Source organism: Trichoderma gamsii (assembly GCF_001481775.2).
Source record: "Trichoderma gamsii strain T6085 chromosome Unknown Scaffold_25.2, whole genome shotgun sequence".
Taxonomy (NCBI): domain Eukaryota; kingdom Fungi; phylum Ascomycota; class Sordariomycetes; order Hypocreales; family Hypocreaceae; genus Trichoderma; species Trichoderma gamsii.
This window is the reverse complement of record NW_020171362.1, coordinates 159,575-184,431: the sequence shown is the minus strand read 5'-3', so window position 1 is coordinate 184,431 and position 24,857 is coordinate 159,575. Positions and strand designations below refer to the sequence as shown.

At 51.0% G+C, this 24,857-nt stretch overlaps 6 protein-coding genes across 6 annotated transcripts; 2 read left to right on the top strand and 4 right to left on the bottom strand.

Annotated features, from left to right (window-relative positions):
- Positions 1-125: 125 nt before the first annotated feature.
- TGAM01_v207039 (hypothetical protein) lies at positions 126-1,785 on the bottom strand (the record flags this gene model as incomplete). The annotated part of the gene is made up of 7 exons (XM_024550005.1): positions 126-266; positions 329-457; positions 513-627; positions 676-790; positions 848-983; positions 1,090-1,173; positions 1,240-1,785. 7 exons carry the CDS (start codon positions 1,783-1,785, stop codon positions 126-128), a joined length of 1,266 nt encoding a protein of 421 aa, XP_024405241.1.
- A 2,494-nt stretch (positions 1,786-4,279) lies between these two features.
- TGAM01_v207038 (CMGC/CDK/CRK7 protein kinase) lies at positions 4,280-7,654 on the top strand (the record flags this gene model as incomplete). The annotated part of the gene is made up of 3 exons (XM_024550004.1): positions 4,280-5,487; positions 5,566-7,347; positions 7,417-7,654. 3 exons carry the CDS (start codon positions 4,280-4,282, stop codon positions 7,652-7,654), a joined length of 3,228 nt encoding a protein of 1,075 aa, XP_024405240.1.
- Positions 7,655-8,546: 892 nt separating this feature from the next.
- On the bottom strand, positions 8,547-10,169 carry TGAM01_v207037 (hypothetical protein; the record flags this gene model as incomplete). The annotated part of the gene is made up of 1 exon (XM_018804213.1): positions 8,547-10,169. One exon carries the CDS (start codon positions 10,167-10,169, stop codon positions 8,547-8,549), a length of 1,623 nt encoding a protein of 540 aa, XP_018662642.1.
- A 2,362-nt stretch (positions 10,170-12,531) lies between these two features.
- Positions 12,532-13,136, bottom strand: TGAM01_v207036 (hypothetical protein; the record flags this gene model as incomplete). The annotated part of the gene is made up of 3 exons (XM_018804214.1): positions 12,532-12,932; positions 12,996-13,037; positions 13,091-13,136. The coding sequence occupies 3 exons, from the start codon at positions 13,134-13,136 to the stop codon at positions 12,532-12,534; spliced, it is 489 nt and encodes a 162-aa protein (XP_018662643.1).
- A 4,406-nt stretch (positions 13,137-17,542) lies between these two features.
- TGAM01_v207035 (hypothetical protein) lies at positions 17,543-19,811 on the top strand (the record flags this gene model as incomplete). The annotated part of the gene is made up of 4 exons (XM_018804215.1): positions 17,543-17,698; positions 17,794-17,851; positions 18,040-18,746; positions 18,858-19,811. The coding sequence occupies 4 exons, from the start codon at positions 17,543-17,545 to the stop codon at positions 19,809-19,811; spliced, it is 1,875 nt and encodes a 624-aa protein (XP_018662644.1).
- A 2,791-nt stretch (positions 19,812-22,602) lies between these two features.
- On the bottom strand, positions 22,603-24,663 carry TGAM01_v207034 (hypothetical protein; the record flags this gene model as incomplete). The annotated part of the gene is made up of 1 exon (XM_018804216.1): positions 22,603-24,663. One exon carries the CDS (start codon positions 24,661-24,663, stop codon positions 22,603-22,605), a length of 2,061 nt encoding a protein of 686 aa, XP_018662645.1.
- Between the last annotated feature and the right edge of the window lie 194 nt (positions 24,664-24,857).

The following is a 24,857-nucleotide window of genomic DNA, read 5'->3' as shown; positions in this document are numbered from 1 at the left end:
ATGAAGTAGTGCAATCATCATATTCTATCCTGGCTACTCTATATAATAAACGACCCATCTCATTGGAGAGTTAGTTCTCTATGCCTCGTTATAATGTCTATGAAAATAAGCAAAAGGAAAGTGTCCTAACTCCGCACAATATTCATTTTACGCCTCATTGGCTCATAGTCAGAGCCCGCAAACGCTTTGTTTCTAGGGGGATAGTCCATGGGCGTTAAACCGTCAAGGTCAGCTTTGAACGCCAAATGGTTGAGGAAATTGCACACCTGCGCATTCATGTTAGCGGTTTTGAGCATCCTATTGATCCCGAAAAGTAAACAAAACATACCGGACGAGTGAGCCAGCGAGTTCCACCGGTTTCGAACCAGCATAAGTGGCCACCGAGGGATGTTGTGGTGAGAACTGTGTTGGGGTTCTGGCGGAATTCCTCGAATGGGATCGCTTCTTTGACCGCAATCTAAAGACACCAATTTGTTAAACAAGCGACTGTATTTGACAAGAGAAATACGTACGGGATCATCAATGGCGGAAATGGCCAAGAAAGGTATCTTGATTGAGAGAATGGCATCAGACGATGAAGCATCTCGATAATAAGCAGATTCAGTGGGGTATCCCCATGTAGGACATCTAGGCACTGTCAGCATACTGGAGAGATGTGCGAGTATTAAAACTTACTGGATCTCTCGGTCAAACTCATTCAGGTAGGTTGTATTGGCAATGGCAGCCAGATCCAAGTTGGAATACTGCTTGAGCTCTTTTTTGTGTCTCTCGATTAGAGCTTTCATCGTAGCTGTAGTAATTTAGGATCTCGCATCGTACATGGAACACCAGGAGTTGCAAAACTTACTTCCCATGACTCGAAGGTAAACTTCTTTGCCGATCAAAGTGCTCGCCATGGTCTTGCTGGCGACGTCCAGATTGAAGGGATTTGAGCAAGCAATGGCACCTTTGAGCAGACAATCCGAGCCCTCCTCGCCACAATACTGATCCAGAATAGTTAGCCACAATGCTTCCCCTATCAAAACCGCAATACAGCAATGCCGTATATTATATGGCAAGAGACCAGAGTTTCGGCCTTAGGATACGTACGTTGGTCAAAATATTGGCACCGAGTGAGAACCCTATGCCAAATAACGGACGATTTGGAAACGTCTTCCTAAGCCACCTGACCATCTATATGTTCCATCCAGACTCGTTAGAAAGGTTTCAATTTTGAGCATTATATGTGGAGCTGCTTACCTGGCGCGTATCCCATGTTGCGCGTGCGTTGTATAAGATGCCACTGGTGATTTTGCTACCTGCACAACCTCGAGAATTCACCACACAGATTTCCCACCCCTGTTCAATAAGGGGGGCAATTGTATGCCTCAAGTAAACTTCATGAGAACCGCCTGAAAGACCATGCAGCGCTACCAACATTGGCTTGCTATCATCCGAGCCTATACTCGCAAACTCTTCATCAGAATAGTAAACGGTACGCGGAGGCAAGTCTTCGCTTCGGCTGTCGTGAGGCGCAACGACAAAGTCAACGGCAAACGATCCGTGATAGGCTTCATGCTCGGCCTGGAAGGTCTTGCGTTTATAATAAACTGCCGGTCCATGTGGTTTTGTCGCCGTCCACATGGTCTGCACGTGGCCATTGAACAACAGCGGGTTCATGTAGCAGGGCGGCGTGCTGGCCTCGCAAATCTTGAGGAGATCCGTCTCGCTGCCATCCTTTTGCTTGATTGTCCTCGGCGCTGGCGCATGAGTGAACTCGATTTTGGCTTTGCCAATCCACTCCATCACGGCGACGAATCTGGTACGCTAGCGCCAGTTGATTATCACAAGCAAAAGCGAAACTCAGACAAAGTACGAGAACACGATAAACGAGCGACGATGGCGATTCTGCACGATTGCAAATGGCAGCCAACAAAGCCAGTCAAACACCAGAAAAAGAAAACCCTTGATATACTGTCTAAGATGGAACGCGCACAGGCGAAGGGGGAAAAAAACTGGTCCTCAATTGATAATAAGTTGCACAAGGAACATGGAAATGTCCGCGACTCCGAATCCCGTAGCAGGTACTTCGTAGAGTGGGAAACAAAGGCTGTGGTGGCAAGAATTTGGTGGGCTGGGGAGCACAAGCACGCTGTACAAGATACTGCGTGTTACTTTCAGGTGTCTCTTCGTTCACGGAGCACTGTCTCAAAAGTAGCAGAGCCGCGGCTCGCCAAAAATGATGCCTCGGAAGGCGGTGGGCCTATTTCTGATAAGAAGAGAACTGCCGTGTGCTATTATTATACGATTTGCCCAGCAAGGACTAAACTCTGCATAATCAATAAAGAAAGCTGCGATTTGGAGTGTAAGATATTACAAGATAGATGCGCTGTATTACATCTCACATGATCTAGTCCGGCCTTTGCTTCTTCTTTCGGTCATTGCTGGTTGCGTCTCAGTTCTAAAGGTTGCCTGTTCCAAGCAGGCCATGCTAGTCAGATTGTCTGTTGAGGGTCCAGACTTGAACCAAGCGGCGGCATTAGTTAGAAAACATTTCAAGGTTCTTTATTAGCGGCCTCTAGCAAAGGCCGGGATGCATCTGATAAAGGCACGGTGAGGCACCTGCCAATCATGCCAATCTACTCAAGGCAGACGCTCCACTAGCGCGAGCCAGGTCACGTGAGTGAGCCGCCTTTTTGCGATGGGCTCGCACCGAAGTAGTCTACAGAACAACATGCAAAGCAGCACCACAACGCCACGAGTCCACATCGACGCCCAAGGAGATGCGACGCCTGTGGCCGTCGGAACCTCTTGGAGAATGAGAGCCGAGATGCTTCTCTGGGACGCTACACTATTTTTTGGCAGCGGCGGAGGAAGTGGGATCTGGAGCCTGTGGACACCCTGACGAGCGATTTGGAGCCTTGTTCCCCGGAATACCCTTTTTGCTGCACGAGCAGACACGCTGGATGCGGCCCACCGATCGAGTATGGGCTTGTTGAGATTCTGAACGGCGACATGATATAATAGCATCGCCCAGTGAGCGAGCTTGTCGCCAATACCCCGCTACAGCTTCTATCAGCGCCGAAATAGGCACCTGTAAACCACATCACTGTGCCCCGTATTGCAGGTCCTCTGCAAACTTACAGCCACTCTCAGTGACGGCTGTTTTCATATGGGATGATGCCAACTCTTGGTTGTGACGGATGGATTGCTTTAAACGGCGCGACTCATTTTGTGCTTTCGACACCAGAGCACCTTATTTTGCCTAACGTTGCGTTCTCATTATTCTGCCAGTCTCGTCACCTGTCCGGAGATTGGACTATTGGCGGGATGTCTCTGCCTATGGGCCAAGCTGAAGCTTGAGTCCATTTACCTACGTTGCTGGCAACATCTTTGCTATAACGCTCAAGCATGATTCTATGATTTGGATGACCTTGGGTCGATGCAGCCTCGTTGATGGCGCTGATCAGCCCTGAAGATCAGCCCTGCGCGCTGATTGGCTCGATTGACTCATGAGCAAAATGAGAGGAAATGGAAATGAGAATGAAAAGGGACACAAATGACGCTGCATCATGGCAAACGGCCTTATCGCGTGAAAATCGCGCTTTCATATCTGCATATGCTTGATGAATCGGCACCATCATTTGGAATCTTCACGGCAAATCGATGGCCAAGGTTATAGCAAAGTTGCATGGCGGACAAGGATTATAACGTCAATTGATGCCAACGGTAAGTCTCGTAAATGATCCGCGAGGATACGTATATAGCGCTCTGCTGCCGCCATGACGGCTCCAGCATGCTCTGGCTGTTTTTGAGGCGACTGGCAATTGCAGGCTGTTGTCTGCATGCCGCGGAGGTATCAAGTGAAGGGAAAGGCGTATGAGAAAACTGCCATTCTGTTGACAGCTTGCAAGTGCATGTCCGGGAGACTGATGGCGTTGGCCTCATATTGGGGTGGCGGATATGCGGGACTGCGCCGGGGAAGGACACACTCAGCCTGTGCGGGTGAGGCTGAGGCTCAGGGCATCCAACGTCTGCCCAAAAAAATCATCACGGCGGTCAGCTCTAGGGGCTGCTTCTGCCTGTGGCACCAGGCCCCTATCGCGCTTTTGTTTTCATGTTCCTCTCCTTTCCTTACCCCCTCCCTCTGTTCTGTATCTTCAGGACCCTCATCTCATCGCAGCGCCATTTCTGTCGCTGGCTGTGGGACGGCACAAGCCTCGGACCCTTGCTACCCGGCTAAGGTGCGGCGATTTACCAGCGCTGCAGCGCTAAAAACTCAAACCAGGTGTAGGTCCCGATGGGGCAGACTACATTGCCTCCGCGTCGCCCTCGACATGCTGCCATGAGAGACGACGGAGGAAGTTATGATTACAGAGAACGGCCTCGATCTGGCAGAGGAGTGACGTCCTCGGATCGACCAGGATCTCCTCCCCACGGGGCCCGTCTCGACTCAGACTACGCCGCTCGGCACCACCACCGTATCAGGGACTCAGCTCCAGCGCAGCGGCACCGCTCACGAGACCGTAGCCGAGACTACAATCGGCGAGACAGACCTTCATCTTCGCGCCCACCCGCCGAGTCGGAAGACTTGATTCCTCGCTATCGTGAGAGCAAGGCGCGCTCCTCAGACGCCAGGCCCAGGACGACTCGGGGCAGTCGTAGCCGCAGCCGTGGTCGTGACCGTGGTCGTGACCGTGACCGTGGGGGTTTCGGCTCTCCGTCGTCGTCGAAGCGACACAGAAGTCGAAGCCGTAGCCGCAGCCGATCCTTGAGTTCGTCTCGTAGGAAACGTTACAAGAAGACCCACAGCCCGCCTCCGCGCAGCCCAGCTCGAAGCTCCAAGGACGCCGAACCGAGGAGACGAAGACATCATTCCACCGACCGTCGAGATTCTTCACCGCGTCACCACCGGTCTTCCCACAAATCTCCCTCTCGAAACGACGATACCCGCCGACATTCGAGGCGAAGATCTCCGCCCCGTTCCCCGGCGAGATCTGAGGCTGAGAAGAGACACTCCCGACGCGACTCCTCACGCCACCGTCACAGGTCTTCTCGAAGCGTATCCCGAAATCGGTCTCCATTGCCTTCTGACAAACGACGTCGTTCACCCTCGAATCGTAAAGATTCGCCGTCACGAGTGGGCGATTCTGCTCTGACAGTCCGCACTGCCACTGACGACCAATCGAGAGGTGACGCCAATTACCGATCGGCTAACCGAGACCCAAGGCCTCGATCTCCCCATATCTATCGAGAGGGAAAACGAGATAAAGATATACCCGAGCCGCATCATACCTTGCGGTCAGACGTCGACGACGATATGACGTCTCGGAGTAGTTACCGCGGAGGATATAATGCCGCCTATTCGCATCAGTCTCATCATAGCAATGATCCCCGCGGATATTCTCAGTCGCCCCAAAATTCTGGCTCCTTTCACAATTCTCCATCTTCCTCATCATATGGCGCGAATCGTTCTGGGTGGAATAGTCACCAATATTCACCACAACAGTATGTTTCCTTCTCATTCCTTTCCAACGCAACATATGTGTTTGCTGTTTCATAATAAGTTGCTAATAGAGCAAGTAGGCAATACCCCCCACAGTATACCCATGGGAGTAATAACTATGCTTCCAATGGCCCTCCTCAGAACGGATCGCAAAGCCATTACCACGGTAATTCATCGCATTCTCCGCCTTATGCTGCTCCTACTGGTCCCCAGGGTAACTATCGAGGAAATCATCGGGGTGGCGGTTTTCGTGGCGGATCTTTTGCAAATCGAGGTAGCTATCGCGGCTCCAGCTTTAAAAGCGCTCCCAGGAACCCTTCGTCCCAGGCACCACCGCCACCACCCCCTCCGCCCCCTCGAAGCAATGGGTTTCCTTTAGATGAAGACGAGCAGGCGAGACCAACCGTCGCGGATGCAGCCGCAAGTCCCAGAGAGGGCTTGGAACCCACTGATACTCATGAGCATACCGCGGCGGATCGCTCAGATGATTTATCATCAGCCCCTTCTAATCATACCCACAAGGACAACCATGCTGAAGCTTCATCGCAAACCTCGACTAAGCCAAGCAACGGTGCTGGAAAGTTTAGCTTTGCCTTCAAACCGTCATCAAAGCCGACGCCTGCGGCTCCGAAGCCAGAGATATCTCAAAAGTTCAACGCTGCTCCTCAAAGACGAGAGTCTGTGCAAGCTCAGGCCCCTAATCGGGATCGAGAACCTCCTCCTAGCGCCCCTACGGAACCGTCATCAGTGCGCTCCCGGCGAGAGCGGGAGCGTGAACGCGAACGGGAGCGTGAACGAGAAAGAGAGCGAGAGCGAGAGCGAGAACGAGAACGAGAGTTCAGGCATCCCCCTGAGGGCCCAAAAATGGCACCTAGAACACGGAAAGTCATGAAGGTCATGAAACGTCTGAAACCTCGACCTTCTCTAACTGACGACTTAATCACTTCTGAGTCGGTATTCTTCAGGAAACCAGGAAATGAATCCGTCGTGGGCTCGGGAACATACGGTAAAGTGTTCAAAGGACTTAATGTCTACACTAAGGGACTCGTTGCTCTAAAACGGATTCGCATGGAGGGCGAAAGGGATGGCTTCCCAGTAACTGCCGTGCGGGAGATCAAGCTGCTGCAGTCACTGAGGCACACAAATATTGTCAATCTTCAAGAGGTCATGGTGGAGAAGAACGACTGTTTCATGGTTTTCGAATACCTCTCTCATGACTTGACTGGCCTACTAAACCATCCTTCCTTTACTTTGGATCCAGCCCAGAAGAAGCACTTGGCGAAGCAGCTTTTCGAAGGCTTAGACTACCTTCATGAGAGAGGCGTGCTTCATCGCGACATTAAAGCCGCAAACATTCTTGTCAGTAGCGAGGGCATATTGAAGCTGGCGGACTTTGGTCTTGCTCGGTTTTATGCGAAACGGCACCAGCTTGACTACACAAACCGTGTCATTACGATCTGGTATCGATCACCAGAGCTCTTGTTGGGAGAGACAAAGTACACTGCCGCTGTCGATGTATGGAGTGCGGCGTGCGTCATGGTAGAGATATTTACACGGGTTGCCATCTTCGCCGGAGACGGGACGGAGCTCAGCCAGCTCGATAAGATATACAATATCCTCGGGACGCCAACCCGCCAAGATTGGCCCGGCATCACTGATATGGCATGGTTCGAGCTGCTCCGGCCAACTGCGAAGCGGAAGAACGTCTTTGCAGAAAAGTACAAAGACAAAGTCTCCCCTGCTGCGTTTGACTTATTAGAGTCCATGTTCTGCTATGATCCGGCCAATAGGCCCACGGCGGCTATGGTCTTACAGCACCCATACTTTACCACCGAAGAGCCGTTGGCTACACAGGCAGTAGAGTGAGTCTACCAATTCTTCAGGCTTTACATCTTTACGCTTTTGATTTACTGATTTTTTTTTTTTGATAGGCTAGCGAATATTGGTGGTGATTGGCATGAATTTGAGTCCAAAGCCCTGCGTAAAGAGAATGAGCGGCGAAATCGGGAGGCTCGAAAAGCTGCCAAAGACAGTACCCGAGACAACGATAAGAAACGTGTCACGGAATCCCATGACCGTGAGAGGGGCGTTAAGAGAGTACACGTCGAGCAGAAGCCACTAGAAAGTCGGAGCAGCAGCACGATAACGATAGCGGCAACGAAGAAATGATTTTTCACTTTTTCCAACTGTTTATCTGATTATGTGGACTTACTTTCTATTTCTTCCTTGTCATATATACCGCCTTTTTTTTTCTCTCTCTTCATTTCTTTTCCCACGCTACCTCGGAGCCTGGGGATAGGACAGCGGCTGCTCAGTGGTTGTAATTGCCGTGCATTTGGAGTGCTCTTTCTCGTTCGTTTTCTTTTCCCCCAAAGGTGTTTAAAAAGGTTATAATTGGCGTTTCATGGATGTGGGAGGGTTGCATTTTCTCTTTTCTTTCCAAAGAAAAGATGACGTTTACATGGTAGGGATAACTCTGTGTCGTTTGTTACGCTTAGGAACGTGTAGAAGTGGAGGCCCCGTCAGAACAATATAAAAAAAGAACCTTCTTTCCTGGGAAAATAACATGAGATACCTGTTTCCAAATAAAATACCTAATAGTACTGTGATCTTCTTTTACAATGGTATCTAGTTGTTCTGTTAAAAGCGAGCGTATTTGCTGCCAAGTTCAAGCTACCTAGGCATGCATCGAGGCTCAATATCGAATAAAGAAACTCGTAAAAATTCGTGTTCCGTATCTCCTATTTATTCCACAGCTATATATACAAACAAATCGAATAAAACAACATGCCGTCCCTCCAGTATCATGGTATCGTCAAGTAGGTAAAATGATTACCTTTCATCATAGCATGGTATCATCAGTTTTCCATTCTCCCTTGTAAATGTCATCAGATCATACAGCGTTCACAACCAATCCCAAAACCAAATCTCTTGAGCAAGAGAAAGAGGAATATTCGGTCTGTTTCCATCCTCTCTTCCTATGTCCCACAAAACAAGGAAATGCCATGCCTCGCCAACCATTTGTATAGATAATGAAAGCTCTTTCAGCTGCCCAGTAGATTTATTGCAGTATCTCTGGGCCTTTTCCTTTCGGCTCCGTGCTCCTCAGTAGCTCACGAAGGCTGCCCTCAGCAAGGCCCCTGTGGTGGATAAACGGAGACGATGGCCTCCAGGGCATCCAGCCGTTGATGATGGAGAGAATGCCACCGCTAGCAATGTCCGTTCCGATAGGCGTGATAGCCCCCTTTGCGACAGAGTGGCCCAATCGCTTGGGATGGTGTGGCGTGTCTTTGACGACAACAGGCTGTCCCTCTGCAACTTCACTTGCAGCTGTGCGGATTTCAAGCTGGCTGGTAGATTCTTGAGGCTGTGCCGGTTCGCTGACCAGACCGGTGGCAGAGGTTCGTGGAGAGTCTACAGCCACGCCATTGTGTCGGGTAGAAGCATCAATGAGAGCTAAGGAAGACGCTGACTTCTTCGGCGCAGCTTGATCTTCCAGATGTAAGTCTCGGTGCTCGTCAAGAGTTCCGCTCGAAGAGCTGCTCGCAGAGGAATGCCCCGAGCTCTTTTGTGCTGATCGGCCGCGAACTTCCTCGGCAATCTCGGCCGCGGACTTTTTTCTGCTGGCCTGCTCTTCGTCCGAGGACCGACTGGATGAGATGATGGTTTCTAGTGTTCCTACAGCTCGGCTATTCCTTCGGGCCATACGCCTCTTCCTACGGGTTGATGATGCTGCTACGCTGTGCTCGTCCTCTGCGGAGACGGCCTGTAAAGTTGGGCCTTGAGAGTCGTTTGACTGGGCTGAAGGGTGCAAGAAGGAGGCTCCAGAACCATGGGGGGTGTAATGGACCTCATACTGGTTGCTCAGCGAGTACCTGGACCTCGCACAGATCTCGGCAATGCGGTCCAGGTCAGCACTGATATCGCCGGCGAGACCGCCGCCCTGGGCTTCTATATTGTCCATGAAGCTCTTGAAGCTAAAGGCATCTATCGGGGGCAGCCGAGCCTCGTCCTCGACCCGGCCATTGACCGGCTTCTTTCCAAATGACAGGACCATGGTGCTTAGCATGCCGTGCTCGCCCGACACCAGCCGCGACGGGAGGGGAAGACCGCCGGCGACGGCCTCAGCAAATCGGCCGACCTGGGATCCGGCGCCAACGCCAGAGCCGGAGATGGAACCGCCGTGGATGGCGGGGCCGCGGGACGAGCTGGTCGGCCTGCTGGACGGCAATGGTGGGTAGTAGCTGCGGACGATGACGGGCTCCGAGTAGGTGCTGCTCTGGGCGCCGGTGGACTTTGCGTAGCGGTGGCTCGGGAAGTTGTGGTTGAGCTCGCGCAGGGCCGAGGTGCGGTATTCTACGGTCGAGTCGTCGACGGGGATCGGCTTGCCCTCGGCGGTGGACGGCACGAGGCTGGTGCTGGTCGGCGACGGGTTGGGCTGCTGGAAGGAGAAGAGAGGGAGGGGATTGCCACGGTCACGATGCTCCGAGGGGCGGAGGAAGAGAGCAGACGGGGCGGACTGCTGCTGAGCTGGAGGCTGAGGCTGTGCGTGAGGCTGAGGTTGCGATTGAGGTTCAGACTGCGGCTGAGAGCCTGGTTGGGAGCCTGGCTGAGATTGAGATTGAGATTGAAATTGAGATTGAAATTCAGATTGAGCGCCAGGGCCAGAGGTGGGCAAAGACATGGTGGATTGAGAGACGGCGCAAAGGTGGTTAAATACGGTGGTTATATGTCAGGTAGGCTGGTTGGGAGAGGGTTTGGGTATCGGCGACGATCGGTCCAGGGTCTCAGCAAGACACCGGGCGCGGCAACATGCAAGTTGTGCAGAAACTCAAGGCATTCCCGTCGTCTGGACAAGGGGTCTGATCGGGTCTGGCCTGGCCTGGTCTCGTCTCAGGATGGGGGAGAGAGAGGAGGGAAGGATACGTGGTAGGGCCGTATTAGTTAGTGTGCTGCTCGCTAGCGACAGAGTGGCACGACAGCTGGGGACTATGCTTGGTGATGCGTCTTGGGCGATGGCTAGCCTTGGTGATGGCGGAGCAACAAGTCTCACACAAGCCGTAGGCAGAGACGGGTGCAGATGGGACTTGTGAGTATGCAGTATAGTAGCAGCAGCAGCAGTTGGTGGTGGTGGTGGTGGTGTGGCGTTGGCGTTGGCGTTGGCGGCGGCAGAAGACACGCAGTAGCAGACTGAATCAGCTAGCTGGACGAGACAGCCAGATGGCCAGAGACAAAACACTCTTAGCTGCTGGCGATGCAGCAAAATCCTGCGCAGGGCCCAGATCGAGTCTCGCAACTGACGAGACACCAGCAGTCGATCCCAAGCCGACGGGTGTAGTCGTAGTAGAAGAAGCAAGTATTTGATAGCAGCGCCTGCAACAGCAGAGCTAGGCAGGGGGCAGCAGAGTGAGGGGCAAGCAGAGCAAGAGGCGCGTTTGATAGACGTCTAGACTGACAGACAACGGCGAGGCTCGCTGTGAGTGGCCAAAGAGCAAAAAGGACGCAGGATGGGAGACAGTGGCGAGTCAAAACTCATATCGCAGACACGAACGCCGGACCAAGGCGCCAACCGCTCCCTCCATGCAATGCAGATGCACAAGCGCAAGCACAAGCACAAGCACAAGCGACATGCGCAGCTGCACGGCTGTCGTGGCGGCCGCTCAAAGGGCGTCTGCGTCGAGCCGGAGTCCTGCGGGCGCCGTCCGTGGCAGCCGAGGGAAGAAAAGAGCTGGAGGTGATTGGCAGCAGCAGCAGCGGCGGCTTCATCCTCTGCAGTCCTGATAGTCTTGATGCATCCCTGCCTGCAGCGCCTGTAGCCGTTTTGCTGCCGTGGGCGCCGGCGATTGGCTGCGTGCGCCTCTTTGCGGGGAATCTCGTCTCGACGTGCTGCTTTGCGGACCGATGCGGGTTAGCAAAGGGCAAGGAAGGGAAGGTGTGGGCAGAGCAGAAAAGGATCAATCATATGTGCTTGTATATCGGCGAAAAGACCAGACATTGGCAGCTCAGCGTTGTTTTCGTCTTCGCAAGTATAAGCCAATCACGGCGTCGGCAAGTGATGCTGTCTGTTGGGGAGATGCGTGGCTCGCCCGTCGGTCAAATCATATCACAGCTATGTCTGCATCGTGCCATTGAATGGCCAACAATCATTATCACACAGCCAAGACAGCATAGGTATCACCGGGCAGTCTGGGGGCCTACGTACTTCATATGCACGTACTAAAACTATTCGCCTATTCCCCCACACAATCCTTATCAACACGAGCATCTATGCTTCCTACACAGACCCCCTTGCCTGATCTTTTCCCTCCATATGCGAAATTTGTTCAATCGGGCATTGGGGATGAGCATCCGGAGCCGGAGCGGGGCACACGCGGGTAGAGCAAAGCAGAAGATGAGCCTTAATGCTCCAATTAGTGGATATAAATCACTGATCCTTCTTGATGGATTGATTCGACGTCAAAAGCTGGGCAATCGACGCATGCTCGCAAGGTGTTTCAGGCCAGGGCAGCGATTCATTTCTGGGTTCCAATTGACCATCAATCAATCCATCAAGCCATCAATCCATAACCATTATGCGGATACTATGACATTGCTAATAATAAGTATTCTATGCATGTAGCACATACCTTAGGTGCTTGTATGAGAGCCGTAAGCGGAGATGCCTGGTAGTGGTGATGTCATCCACGAGTCTCATCATCTCACTTCATGTACAGCAAAGCTCAAGAGGAGCCATTTGACCACGATTACTCTTTGATAAGTCCTTGTATTGGTACATGCTATTATTACCATTAATACTCCTGATTATCGGCACTTGGTATCCTTGCTCTTCAGCGGTCGCCACAATTGCAGTTCAGCTAGAGTGTGGCCATTCGTAGCCTCGAGTGTTCATACCGAACTAGCCCAGTCAGAAGTCCACGCTGATTTGACCCTTCTCAGCTCAATCCATTTTAAATATACTCCCGAAATAACCAATTCAATCGACATCTTACTCCAAACTCTCTTCAACTAAAGCAGTCTTCTCCATTCCCACTATCGAATTCGAGGCTTCAAATATATCCTGCTTGTTGGTTGCCGTGCCCTTGGTTGTACCCTTGATTGCCATATCCCTGGTTACCATATCCCTGGTTACCATGACTTTGGTCATATGGCTGATTCCCATATCCCTGGCTTTCGTACGGTTGGCCACCAATGGGCGCTGGTCCTGTTTGCGCAGCCGGTGGCGGCGGTGGTGCCGGTGGTGGTGCTGCTGCCATTGTTCCGTAATTTTGTCGAAAGGCTTGCCCACCCGTTTGCACCTTTTCGGAGTAAATGCCGGGAGCACGACGTGGTGGAGCATAACCCTCGCGAGCTTGTTGCCGCCTATCATAGTAGACATATTCAAGATAAAACGCGTGTATGTGGCCTGGCAAGTATCCGAGAATCGTCAGGAATATGTTGATGACCAAATCTATAGCGCTTTGGTTAGTTCACTGGTCCCCTTCATGTTGTCCAATACCGCGAATCAACTTACCCATTCCACATCCTGCTACAGCCCATGCGCCGAGCGGAGGGACTAAGCAACATAGTTAGCACGATGTGAGTCTCCAATTTGGCATCTCAACGTACAGATAATGGTGATGAATATCACGCATATGACCGAACAAACACCCATGATGGCGACTGCGACGAGGTATAAGTCCTTTCAAGATTCTCTATAAAAGAGCCTGGTGTTTGTGATTCAGAGACCTATATTGGAGTATTAAGCAAAATATAGAGTTTTCTCTCTCAAGTCACGAAAAAGAAGTAACGAAAGATCAACCGTCGAATCGGCGGTTACGGGAGGAAATACGCTTCCATTTATTGCATGCCATCATCCCACAACAAGGGCCGATTTGGCACGCAATGGCTGGTTAAACTTTTTAGCTTCTTATTGCGTAACTGGATTGTGCGCGCAAGTCACGCTGACATTGAGTTCACGCAATCAACAACCATCAGGCTGTCTTTTGGGATTGGCCACCAGCTGCAGCCGGCAATCAGAAGCCGCGATGCGCCACGAATGACGCAGGCAAGACAGAGCTTGGTGCTTGGTGCATGACGTAGTCGCACGTGGATGGCGGTGCTGCTCTCATTAAGAAGGAGCAGCTTGGTAGCTTCAAACTCAATTGAGCTGCTCAAGCCACATATTTCCTTTTCAGTCTTTCAATTGTCTTTATTGTAAACATTAGAATAACTATATTCTCGCTCTTATATAAATATCAACTCTCTCACCTGTTCTTTTGCCAATGCTAATGCTCGCAAAAGGCATCCATGAAAGGCGAGCAAAGCCGAGGGAACACAGTCAACGAGATTGCTCTGCATCACCAAGTAACGCCGCCTATCTTCCCTGGCTTTAAACTATGACGACGAGCCGACACTTTTCTCCATAACAAAATTTCAGCTTAACACCTTCAAATAGTTACTTGCTTCTCATTGTATCCGACGACTCCCATAGCCTATGCGATGCCGTGACTCGGCACTATCGTCGATGCAACGGCTCGGGCACATCGAGCCGGCTAATGCAGGACTCATAACGCCCGGCTCATTCGATCATCGCTTAATTTTTGGTAGCGTGCCATGGTCAGTGATAGCATACACATTTACCTTTTGAACAATATGTTCAGATACTGAATGCTCAATGCCCACAGATCCGCGAGAACCGGCTGGTTCGACAATCTTCACAACCTTTCAACACGCCCCAGCAAATTATACTGCGCTGGCCCTCTTATCCTCGGCTATCCGGCGACTTAAAACACAAACACCCGATATAATCAAACGCTGCCACTGCTAGGTATCATCGACTACAGGAATAATTTCCGGTCTTTGTGACGGGCGCCAAAACAGTCTTCTGGGATCAAAAGTGAAACATTGCCAAGCAGGTCTCAGCTAAAGATCGGAACAAAGGTAGGTTGGATCCGTTAACTCCTGCGGCATGCGTCCACGCTAAGATCACAGTAGCCAAACAGAGACGATGCCTCCCAGGCTTACAAATTTACTTGCGTAAAAGAATGCAAAATTCCATCAGGTCGTCCAATCTATCTTCTGTAGATATCATTATCTGCTACTACAAGTACGATGGTGTACTCTGGGACGCATGACAGCTGGTGATGCACGACTGGGTACATGTAAGCGACGGTGGCCAGGGCAGCAGGTATCCAAGACAGTGTCTCTATCCCCGGCGCTTCTGACATCGTTCTAGAAAATGGTCTCTGGGTCAATGGCGGTGGCACCAATGAGATGGCTGAGCCGGCAACCCGTTACCCGTAATGGCCTCGTGCTTGACCCGAAACTTGACATTGTCAAGGGGACCCCCAGTCACCCAAGACATACTGTACAGACAACTCTAGACGCGTCTGAAGGCCTGCCTTTTAAAGGACGCTAAAAAACTAGAGAGGGAAGCGTATTTCTTTCGGCCGCGACTGGTTTGCCGACTCTGAGCGCCGTCCAATATATACCGGAGCCTTGCCCTTCTTCTATCCGCGGGCTCAAAATCGGGCCACTTTCCACTCTTCAGGCCTGCTAGATGGCTCCTCTGTGAAGTCGGTAAAGCGACTCTCCTTTTTTTTATTGTAATTGTGGAAACAATAACAAAAAAGAGGCCGCTTGCCCTCGACCGCGCCGTGGACGACTCGCAGAGCGGGTAATCCCGACTACCGATGGCCATACGGAGCAGATACCTGCTCTTAGTGCTCTGACTAAAACAGCCCGAATCTTTAATGGGATTTATTCTGGAGTTGGCATTTCGTAAGATACTTCGCGGACCCTAGTAGGAAGAGAAGCAAAACGAAATCGTTGTACTTTGGCCGAGTGCTTGTATGTGAGTTGAACTGGAAAAGCGGCTGGTATTCTGCTTAACAATAACAGCAAAAAGTAAGAACAACGGGTATTCTATACCGAACACGGAGGAGAAAGCGGCCCCTCAAAAGAGACCATGATGACAGGAGACTCGTCATTTTGCACCCAACACAAGCTCCTGTCAAAACCTGATTCAGCATGAGGCCGCCGCAGGGCATCTGCACACTGTGTCGAGCTCCTGCGCGCCTATGACCAGGCGCAGCCCAGACTGACTGCTGCAGCAACTCCTAATACGATGAATAATACAAATGCCAGGCGCCGCTTTATGCTCCGTAGAATAGAGGTCAGTTTGGTAGCAAAGACAGGGGAGCCGCCAGAGATCCGCGCCACAGACGCCAATTCTATCTCGCCACTCAGTTCTGGCGCCTCGGGTATAAACTTCAATGGGCTGCAGCTGAACATGAGACAGTCTTGTCTTCCAACGCGCCAGCTAACCCTCTACAGATCACATAGGCCAACTGCTGCCGATTAAGCGCCTCAAAACTTGGGCAAGCTTGCAGCTTGCTATTTCGAGCCCAGGCGGTAGTAGTATGTTGAGTAAGAAGTCTGCCAACTGCGTATAGCGTTGCTCCAGGATGCCAGGCTCTGGCAGCGGTGAGTGTTCTCCTTTTCTCAGACTGAGGGTCAATCATAATGCTGCTGTTGGCTCTTGCGGAGACAGCGAACCGTCACCTGCCCATGCTGATCATTGATGAGACGATTAGAGCCAATATATCTGTATTATACAGAGCGCATGTAGAAGAGCCCGACTGCATGGGCAATAGTAAGTGAGGTCGGTGACGTATACGCGCCCTCACCCTCGCCATATACTGGTCGAATAGACGTAGACGCCACGGTCCATGATATTGGCATCAGAGTACTGGTTGTTTGTTTCGCGGAGAGAGCTGCTTGCCTCTCCCCGAGGTTCGCCTATCGAGCCAATTCGTCTTCCGATCATGTACGGCTCCGTACTCTGTACTCCGTATAACCTAATATAGATCTGGGGAACTTGACGCAAGGCTACCTTGACAGCCGAAGCAAGTTACGGTGTACAAGCAACAGCAGAGTGCCGAGACTGGTGCGCTGCAGACAGGCAGTGGAATGATAATCTGGGACAGCCAGGGATCTGCCTGGTATTACCAACGCCTGAGCTTGCACGGCCAGGCAGCACAGACAGGGTTGGCCGTTGGAGTGTAAGCAAAGAATGCGTCTCTGTTGACAGCTCTGCGGGCACTGCAGTGGCAGCAGCTCGAGAGGCTCAAAACAAGCTCTCGCCGATGAAATCATTCCGTCTCCGACATACCGGAGACTGGCCCCTTGCGTCGTGAAGAAAAAAAGACCCCGTTTGGTGGGACACAGGCAGCCAGTCCCGATAAGCGCTCCGTAGAGACTCCGCCAAGTACTGCTGGTACCGATACCTCCTGGCAGTAGCGGTGCCGCGTCTCCAGGCCGGCCAAGCAGGGCTAGCAGGGGTTCCAGTACAGCGAGCGCCCTGCGCTGGCCACCCGCTGCGTGTCCACTAGCGCCTATAGTTTAGCCACTGAGCGCCGCTGAGCCCGCACCTGCACCCGCCGGCCGCCGCTACAGAGCCCTGAAAAAGCCCCGTGCGTACGCCAGCCAGCGAAGTACAGCTACAAGCTGCTCGTACTCCGCGGTGGCACATTGGAGGGCCAGCAGGGCAGGTACCTGGAGCTAACTACAGCACTGGCGGCATCTGCAGAGAAAGAAAAGTGTTGGACCACCAATTTCCCGCTCGGCCAGCGGTCTCTTCCAAACCTCACATTCTCTCATTTTGCAGTCTTTCTTCATCCACCTCAGAGCTCGACTGTTGCGAGGGCGTGTTGCGCATTTCTGGCAGGGCGCGGCCAATCTTTTCTCACTTGTCTGACCCTTTATCGTGTCCTCACTTTTTCTTCTCTCCTCTGGCTGCCAAGCCGGAGCTCCAGGCCATTTTCTCCGCGGCTGTTCTTTTTGGCTTCACGCCTCCTGAAGCTTTACCGAAGTGGTTGTACCCGCCTCCATCGTCCTTTGTTCTGCCTGTCAAACTCTTCGAGCCAGCTGGCGTCTGAGGCTCTCGCTCCTCGTTTACATACTCACATCTCTCACGACAAGCCATTGCGAGCGGCCTGGCGATCGCTTCAGCGTCGAAAGTCGTTGCCTGCACCTTGCACACGCCAGTAGCCTTGAGCCGGCAGACCCGTTGCTATCATGACTTCGCAGCAGGTGCCTCAGCTCAACATCGACCGCTACGTCGTGATCCACGTTGCGACCACCTGCGATGAACACGGAGTATATGTGACCAAGGATTCCGCCGAGGTCATTGAGCTTGGCTGGATTCTCATTGATGGCCACTCTCTTGAAGAGGTTAGAAATCCGCTGTCCCCCCTGCGCCACTACCCGGCCACAACACCCACACGTAGCTGAAAGAAGCATCGCTAACCCGGCCGCCATTGCAACAGATTACCCACGAGAGCGTTCTTGTCAAGCCCGTTAACACTCCCATCACTCCACTCTGCAGTAAGTTTTTTCAGTCCTGCGAATCGTCTTTTCAGCTTGTTTTGTCGCGCCTGCTTTCTCCCCCGCCATATGTTGCGCGGCTGCAGAGGAGTTGGAGGGGGACTAAAATTTCTAAAAAAAACTTCTCATGGTGAAAATCGTTAAACACTGCGGCTGACTGAATGTTCTTTCCTCTCATCTTCTTGCAGCGAGCCTAACGACTCTGACATGGGAACATGTTCGAAATGCCGGTACTTTTAGGGATGCCATTACCCGATTCGACACGTTTGCCACCGAGTACCTGACGTCCAAGAATCTCGACTTCGTCTTCGTTACTTTGGATGCTTGGGACCTCCGAGTTCAGCTCCCTCGAGAAGCCCGCGACAAGGCAGTCGTGCTGCCTCCTTATCTGCAGCACTCTCGCACCTTCGATCTGCGAACTGAATACCAACGCTGGCAACAGCACCACCCAGAGTCTCTGCCCTTTGGACCTTCCATGCTGTCAAACATCTGCGCCGCTCTTGAGGTCGAGCCAGTGCAGTCCAGCGCTCCTATCAAACACAATCTGCCTTTCCATCTCCAGGCTTTGGCTCCCGCCTCTCCCCGCCGTGCCATGGAGGAGGCCGTTACCCTAGCTCGAGTTCTCCGTGGTCTGATTCGCAAGTCTCAGCCGCCGCACGACCATCCCGACGTTTTGACCAGGCCTATGGATGCCAGGGCGGATGTCCGGGCGTTCCTCTCTGAGAGAAGCAAGGTCCTGCACATGTCTGGTCTGCCGCATGATACTACCCAGTCTGAGCTGGAGAGCTGGTTCACCCAGTTTGGTGGTCGCCCTATTGCATTCTGGACACTTCGAACCCCTGAGCAGCACAAGCCCACCGGCACAGGTTTCGCCGTCTTCTCTTCCCATGAAGAAGTGAGTTTACTGCGTACATTCCCAGATACTGCCTCTAGCCATTTCTCCCTTACACATGACCTTCCTCCCCCTTTTGAAGTCGCTGTTGCTTCGTGTACTGATTTGAACTAGGCTGCCGAGAGCTTGTGCATGAACGGACGTGCACTAAACGAGAAAGCTATTGAAGTTTCCCCCTCTTCCAGCCGTGTGCTGGATCGCGCTCAAGACATTTTGACACCTTTCCCTCCCAGTAAGAACCGCCCCAGGCCTGGTGACTGGACTTGCCCCTCTTGCGGCTTCTCCAACTTCCAGCGCCGCACAGCTTGCTTCCGTTGCTCGTTCCCTGCCGTTGGAAGCGGTGGGCCTGCTGAAATGGGAGGACCTGGTGGCTATGGATATCAATATGGACCTCCAGCCATGATGCCCCCTCCGCACCACGGTGGTCACCACGGCCCTATGGGACACGGTGGACGTATGGGCGGCGGCGGTGTTGTGCCTTTCCGCGCCGGTGACTGGAAGTGCGGGAATGAAGTTTGTGGATACCACAACTTTGCGAAGAATGTCTGCTGTCTTCGCTGTGGTGCCAGTCGCGCTGGTGCTGCCGTTGTTGCGGACTCTGGCTATCCTTCTCCCATGGACAATGGCTCACAGTATGGCATGAGCCAAGGATCAATGGGAGGTACGCCAGGTCCTGGCCCCTTTGGTTCCGGAGCATCTTTCGGATCCGGAGGCGGCTACGGCCAGCACTTTGGTGGTCCCCCTAGCCACTTTCTGCCCTCGGGTTTGGGTGGCGGCGCTGGCGGCTACCCGGGCTCTTTGAACTCTCAGGGCTTCCCTTCTGCCCCAGGTTCGCATTCTGCCGGCCCCTTTGACAGTAGGGCTGCAGAGGCGGCTTTCCAGTCTGCGACCAACGGTCCTGTCTCTGGCGGGCCCGGCAATAACTTTTACAACAACAACAGCGGCAACCCTGGCAACAATGAAAGCGACCCCTTTGCTTTCCTGAGCAGTGGTATCGGTGGCCTCACTGTCAGTGGCGACGCTCGCCAAAATGGTGCCGGCGCTACCCCAAGCAAGTCACCCGTCTAATCGAGACGGGCAGACGCTTGTCTTTTAGATCATGATCTTTATCTCAACTAGTTATGTACCTTTCGGTATATCTTTTTCGTTCCTATGTAACGACTTTGGAATGATGAACATAGAGCATTTGACCTTGGCAAATATCTTCTGGACCTGGCTTGCATGCTGTTTCAAGGGAAAGGGGCTGGTGTGAATTCGGTTTGTTTTTTGGAGGACTAGGACGGAGTGTCGGATATGTTTTAGGTGGTGCTGTGGTATTGTTTCGAGGGCTGGAAGACAAAAGTGAAGTACACCACGGCTGTTCTGGGTCAAGACGAGTCTTGTGGTACAAGCATTGCTGAGGAAAGTAAAATTTTGTTGGTTCTCTTTCGCGCTTTAAAGGGGGGCAAAACATGGTTCTTGGCAAGGGAAATACGGTTGTGTGGACTCGATTATCGGTCGGACGTGGCATTTTTTTTGCTGGAATCCTTTTGTCCCGGTGCCGGTGCATAGCGAAAGGGGGGTGTAAGGATATATCTTGGCCTTGATTTTGACTCAATTATCCAGTTCACAGGTGTCGGTTTTATCGCTCAGATTAGCCCAGGTGTCTTTTGATTCTTGCTTCAACTCTTTCTCCTTGGTAACTTGCTTTTCACTGGTCTGATTCTCTTGGTCTTTTTCACTTCTGTTCTCCTTTTTGTTTTGTCCATTTTCCAGTTGTGTCTCTTACTCTGTCGATCTTTTTTTTTTTTTTTCCTTATTTTCTTCTACATAGGACATTCCGACTTCTCATGTTGTACTTTTCGTACGCTCGTTCTTTTTCTTTTCTTTCGTTCTTTCTTCTTCTTTGTCATTTCGGCAATTCGGAAATTTGGACGAGCAAGGGTGTTCAAAGGTAGCAGCATTTTTTGGGAGCGGGGGACTGGCGGGAGTTGGGACTGAATTGAGTTTTTTAAGGGAAACCTTTTTGGGCAAATGAAATTCTGACGATGGAAAGGGAAAGGGAAAGGGAAAGGGAAAGGGAAAGGAAGGTCGTAGATGGGTGGTTGGCTACAAGGTTGATTTTTGCTGAGAATATGAGAATGCTCTGATGTCTTTTCGTCCGAAGGGGGGTGGTAGTTAGGCATGAAACTCTTTTAACAAAAAGTAGAGTGATTTTTGAAGAAGAATGGATGTTCTAATATACTATGTTATTGACTTTTTACTCGTGTTTTCGGATTAATTCTTATTTTGAGTTGGGGAAAGTTTGGCGTTTTTGGGGGGTTTTCGATTTAATGATTATATGATTTGAGAATTACTATGTGATTTCTGCTGCTTTTGACAATGAAGCCTGTGAGGTCCAGCTTGATAGGGAGAAGTGGGTGTATAAACCGGTTAAAGTAGAGTGTTGCATGAAAGGAGACGACCGTCCATCACAATTTGCCGAGATGTGATTAGGTTTCGTTGAATGCCATCTTAGCACATGGGACTTTTGTCGATATTTTGGTGCTCGCTGATATCTTGGCTTGGAGGTGAGTTTTTTATTAATTATATGTGTTGAAATGTCTGGAATTGGTTGTTCGACCTAGTATGAGGAAGCAATAAGGATTGCGGAGCAGGTACACTTGTCTTTGTCTCTCTTGCTACCGTCTTTTTGGTTTATGCTTCTTTTTCTTCTTGGTGACTTTTAAATGTCTCTCGCTACTAGTATTCCTCGGCTTATGCTGATATTATATCATTCTGACTACTAGTAGTACTATCAACTGGGCTTTCAATACCCAAGGTAGGTAGGTACTTAAGATACATAATTTGTAGGTACTAGTACAGTCGTTTGCTTAAAAAGAACCAAGACCGTAGAATGAATATCCACGTACAAAACCTTAATTAGAGCACCATTAGCGTGGGCTGATATTAGCATTAATGTGTGCGTGGTTACCACGTTGTGTTTAAATTCTAAGTCTAGCTTGTGCGCTAAGTGAAACTGGAGAGGGGAAACAACGATGGAGAGGGATTAAAGTACCCTAAAACAATTTTTCGCAAGCAGGCGAGACTTCTGACCATTTTATCCCACCATACTGCTGGAAGATTATATGCGGTAGCAAATACAGAAAGCCTGTGGAAAGCAGATACTTAACGTGGACACAATTCTTTCTTGCAGAGTCATGTTCAGATCTTAGGGAAGCGTTTCTCATAAATCTTAGGACGATGTCTTAGCAGGTAAAGTAGCGCACAACCTTCAACTTTATCGTTGTGGTCGCTGCACCACTTGTAAATAATCTAGATGCGATCCAGGCAGGCCGCAAACGGAAATCTATGCAGGAAAAAGATGGTCAAACCAACGAAGAAAACAAACGCATCACTTACTCTTATTCTCATCAAATGCAGCCGCCAGACACAGCAGCCGTTGCATTTCGGTGATTACAAGAGCAAAGCGATGCGCTTGCTTAGTCAGAAATGCACCGAAAATGGCCCTTTATAAGTTAACTAAAAAGGTAAACTGTCGCCTTCGGGCATTTGGTCAATTTATAACGATACAGGTAAGGCTCAACTCTGCACTCCACAAGGTCGCAAGTTCGAATCGCTAACAGTTCACCAACAGAGAAGATTAGCATGGCCCCTGCACTAAGGATGACACGCTCAATCAAAGAGAAGCTAAACATTTTTTTTTGTAAATTGTTTTTTTTTTTCTTCTATTAAGTTTTTGTAGATTCCCTCTTTCTATCTGTAGTATCCCATCAACGTGATGCCCTCTCTGCGTATCGATTGTCAGAGTGGGCCAGCAGCTCTGCAGCCTCTGTATAATCAGATATCCCTAACGGTTGAAACCAGGTGCCTCAGTATTCTAAGCTACAGCCATATTATCATCGCCCTCGTCTTCTCCGTCATAATCAATCTCCATATCATCTTCACCACCAGCATCATCGTAATCGCTCTCTCCTTCATATTCATCTTCAGTATCGTCCTCCATTTCATCGTCCATTTCGTCCTCCAAATCTTCTTCATCCTGTGATTCAGATGTCACACCACGCTGCTGCTGTTGCGAGGGTCGATTTCGCCTCTCTCTGATCAAATCATCCCAACCCCAATCCTCTCCTGGATCGTGGTTTGGATACGAGCCCCAAGCCTGAGCCCTGATTTTCTCGTCTTCTCCGAGGTCAACGGGTATACCGCCCAATATGGACTCGTTGACAAAATCTATCCAACCCTGCATGTTATCAACATCGGGCACTGTAGATTCGTGATCTCTGGGCTGAGGAGGTACGATGAAGCCGCGGTTGATTTCCTCGTCGAGGTCAAGAGATTTATCAGAATCAGAATCAGAGACGCCCTCCAAACTGCCGGCATCGTCGTCCGAGTTACCGCACCAGGCTTGAGCACGCAGCCGCTCGTCCTCTTCATCAGACAGGATCTCATCCTGCTGCTCGGGGGTGAGGTCGAACCAGCGCTTCTTCAAAACATGCCTTGGCTTCCAGTGCTCAAGCGTATCAACGTTTGCAAGAATGCCGTCTTCATCCTCGATATACATCTCTTCCATAGAGGGCACAATGTTCTCTCCCGTCCTCCAATCAAAGTATCCCCAAACCATCATTTGGCTCAGGTGTTCATCGAGTTGAAGCCCCCTGCGGACAGCTTCTATAGGTATAACTTCGTCCGGCCGCAAAAGGTGTGCTCGGCCTGCTCCCCAGCCCTCCTTGTGCTGCTGGCCAACTTCCTGGAGTGGTATGCCCTGAATCTGGCTCAGCATATTTTCCAACCAGTAGCCGCCTTCGCTAAAAAAATCGAAGTCATAGCGCAGCTTGAGCTCTAGTATGTCGGAAAGCTTATTGAATTTCTTGTGGGTAAGAAGCTGCCATAGTTTGTAAAGACCTTTCTGGCCCAGCATAAGTTGCACCAGGTCGTATTTGCAAGGGCCATAGACGGGGTCGTTGAAGAGCATGCCGAGCTTGATGATGAACATTTGCATGTTGTAGAGATCAATATCCTTAAATAGGTGCGTCATTCGTAACATTGCCTGCCTCTGGTGAGATGTAGAAATGTCCATGAGAAGCCAAAGCCGCAGCAGCGAGTGATGCATCGTCGTCGGCATGCGATGACCGCATCGAGCCATGATGGCGAGAATCTCCTTGCAGTACTTGTCCCGGCCCAGTACCAGCTGCAGATACTTTAATCCAGGCACTTTGCGAATCTTGCTGTCTTTGTTCGGCGACGTGGTCATGCCCTGCTTCAAAGCCATCCAAGTTCTTCTCTGCGGATCGTCAACGAGATGCCTGGCGTAGAGCTGGTAGTGGAAAATGCGTCCTGCTTCCGGCGCCCTGTATTCAATCCATGTGCGGATGCTAGAAAGAAGATAGACGTTGACGACGTTGTAAAAGGCACGGTTTGCGAGACAGAGGTTCAGCGCGTCTCTGCCGTTGAGATGCTTGCCCAGCTCGACAGCAAGCTCAACGTGCTGGCATAGCACTGAGATGAGATCTCTTCCAGTATAATCAAGGCGAGATTCCATTGCTTTCGACGTCTCGTATGGATCAGTATTGTCAAAATGGTCTTCGATATCGAGGTCGTCAAACTTGAATTTCTTCTTCTTCATGCCATTCACTTCCACTTCTTCAATCGTGATTCGATTGATGCCCCTCAGAAGTCCAACATGGTCGGCATCCATCTCTGCGCCCGCGTCGCCCTCCATTTCATCATTGTATTCGTCAAAATACTCATCCATTCCCGTCAAATCAATCCCCATATCCTCTAGCATAGCATCACGCTCGCTCTCTGCCCATGCATCACCTTTAGAATCCTCGGCCTCTTCCAAGGCTCGCTGCCGAACATCTTCGGCAAGCTGATGAGAATCATTGTTATCTGTTTGTTGGCCGTTGCTTGGCCTGGCCTGCCCGTTTGCGTCATTCATTATCTCTTCTTGTTGACAATATACGCGTGGGTGATGTGTCACTGCTTGAGTTCTTAGCTAGGCTCATTCAGAACTTAGGGTGCATAGAGAGACGTACAGAAAGTGAATTTTCCTCTGTCACGTACCAAGAGGACTGTGAGATTCCTGCAGTTGAAGATATGCGACGTTCATGTGAAACGGCCAAGAGATATCGA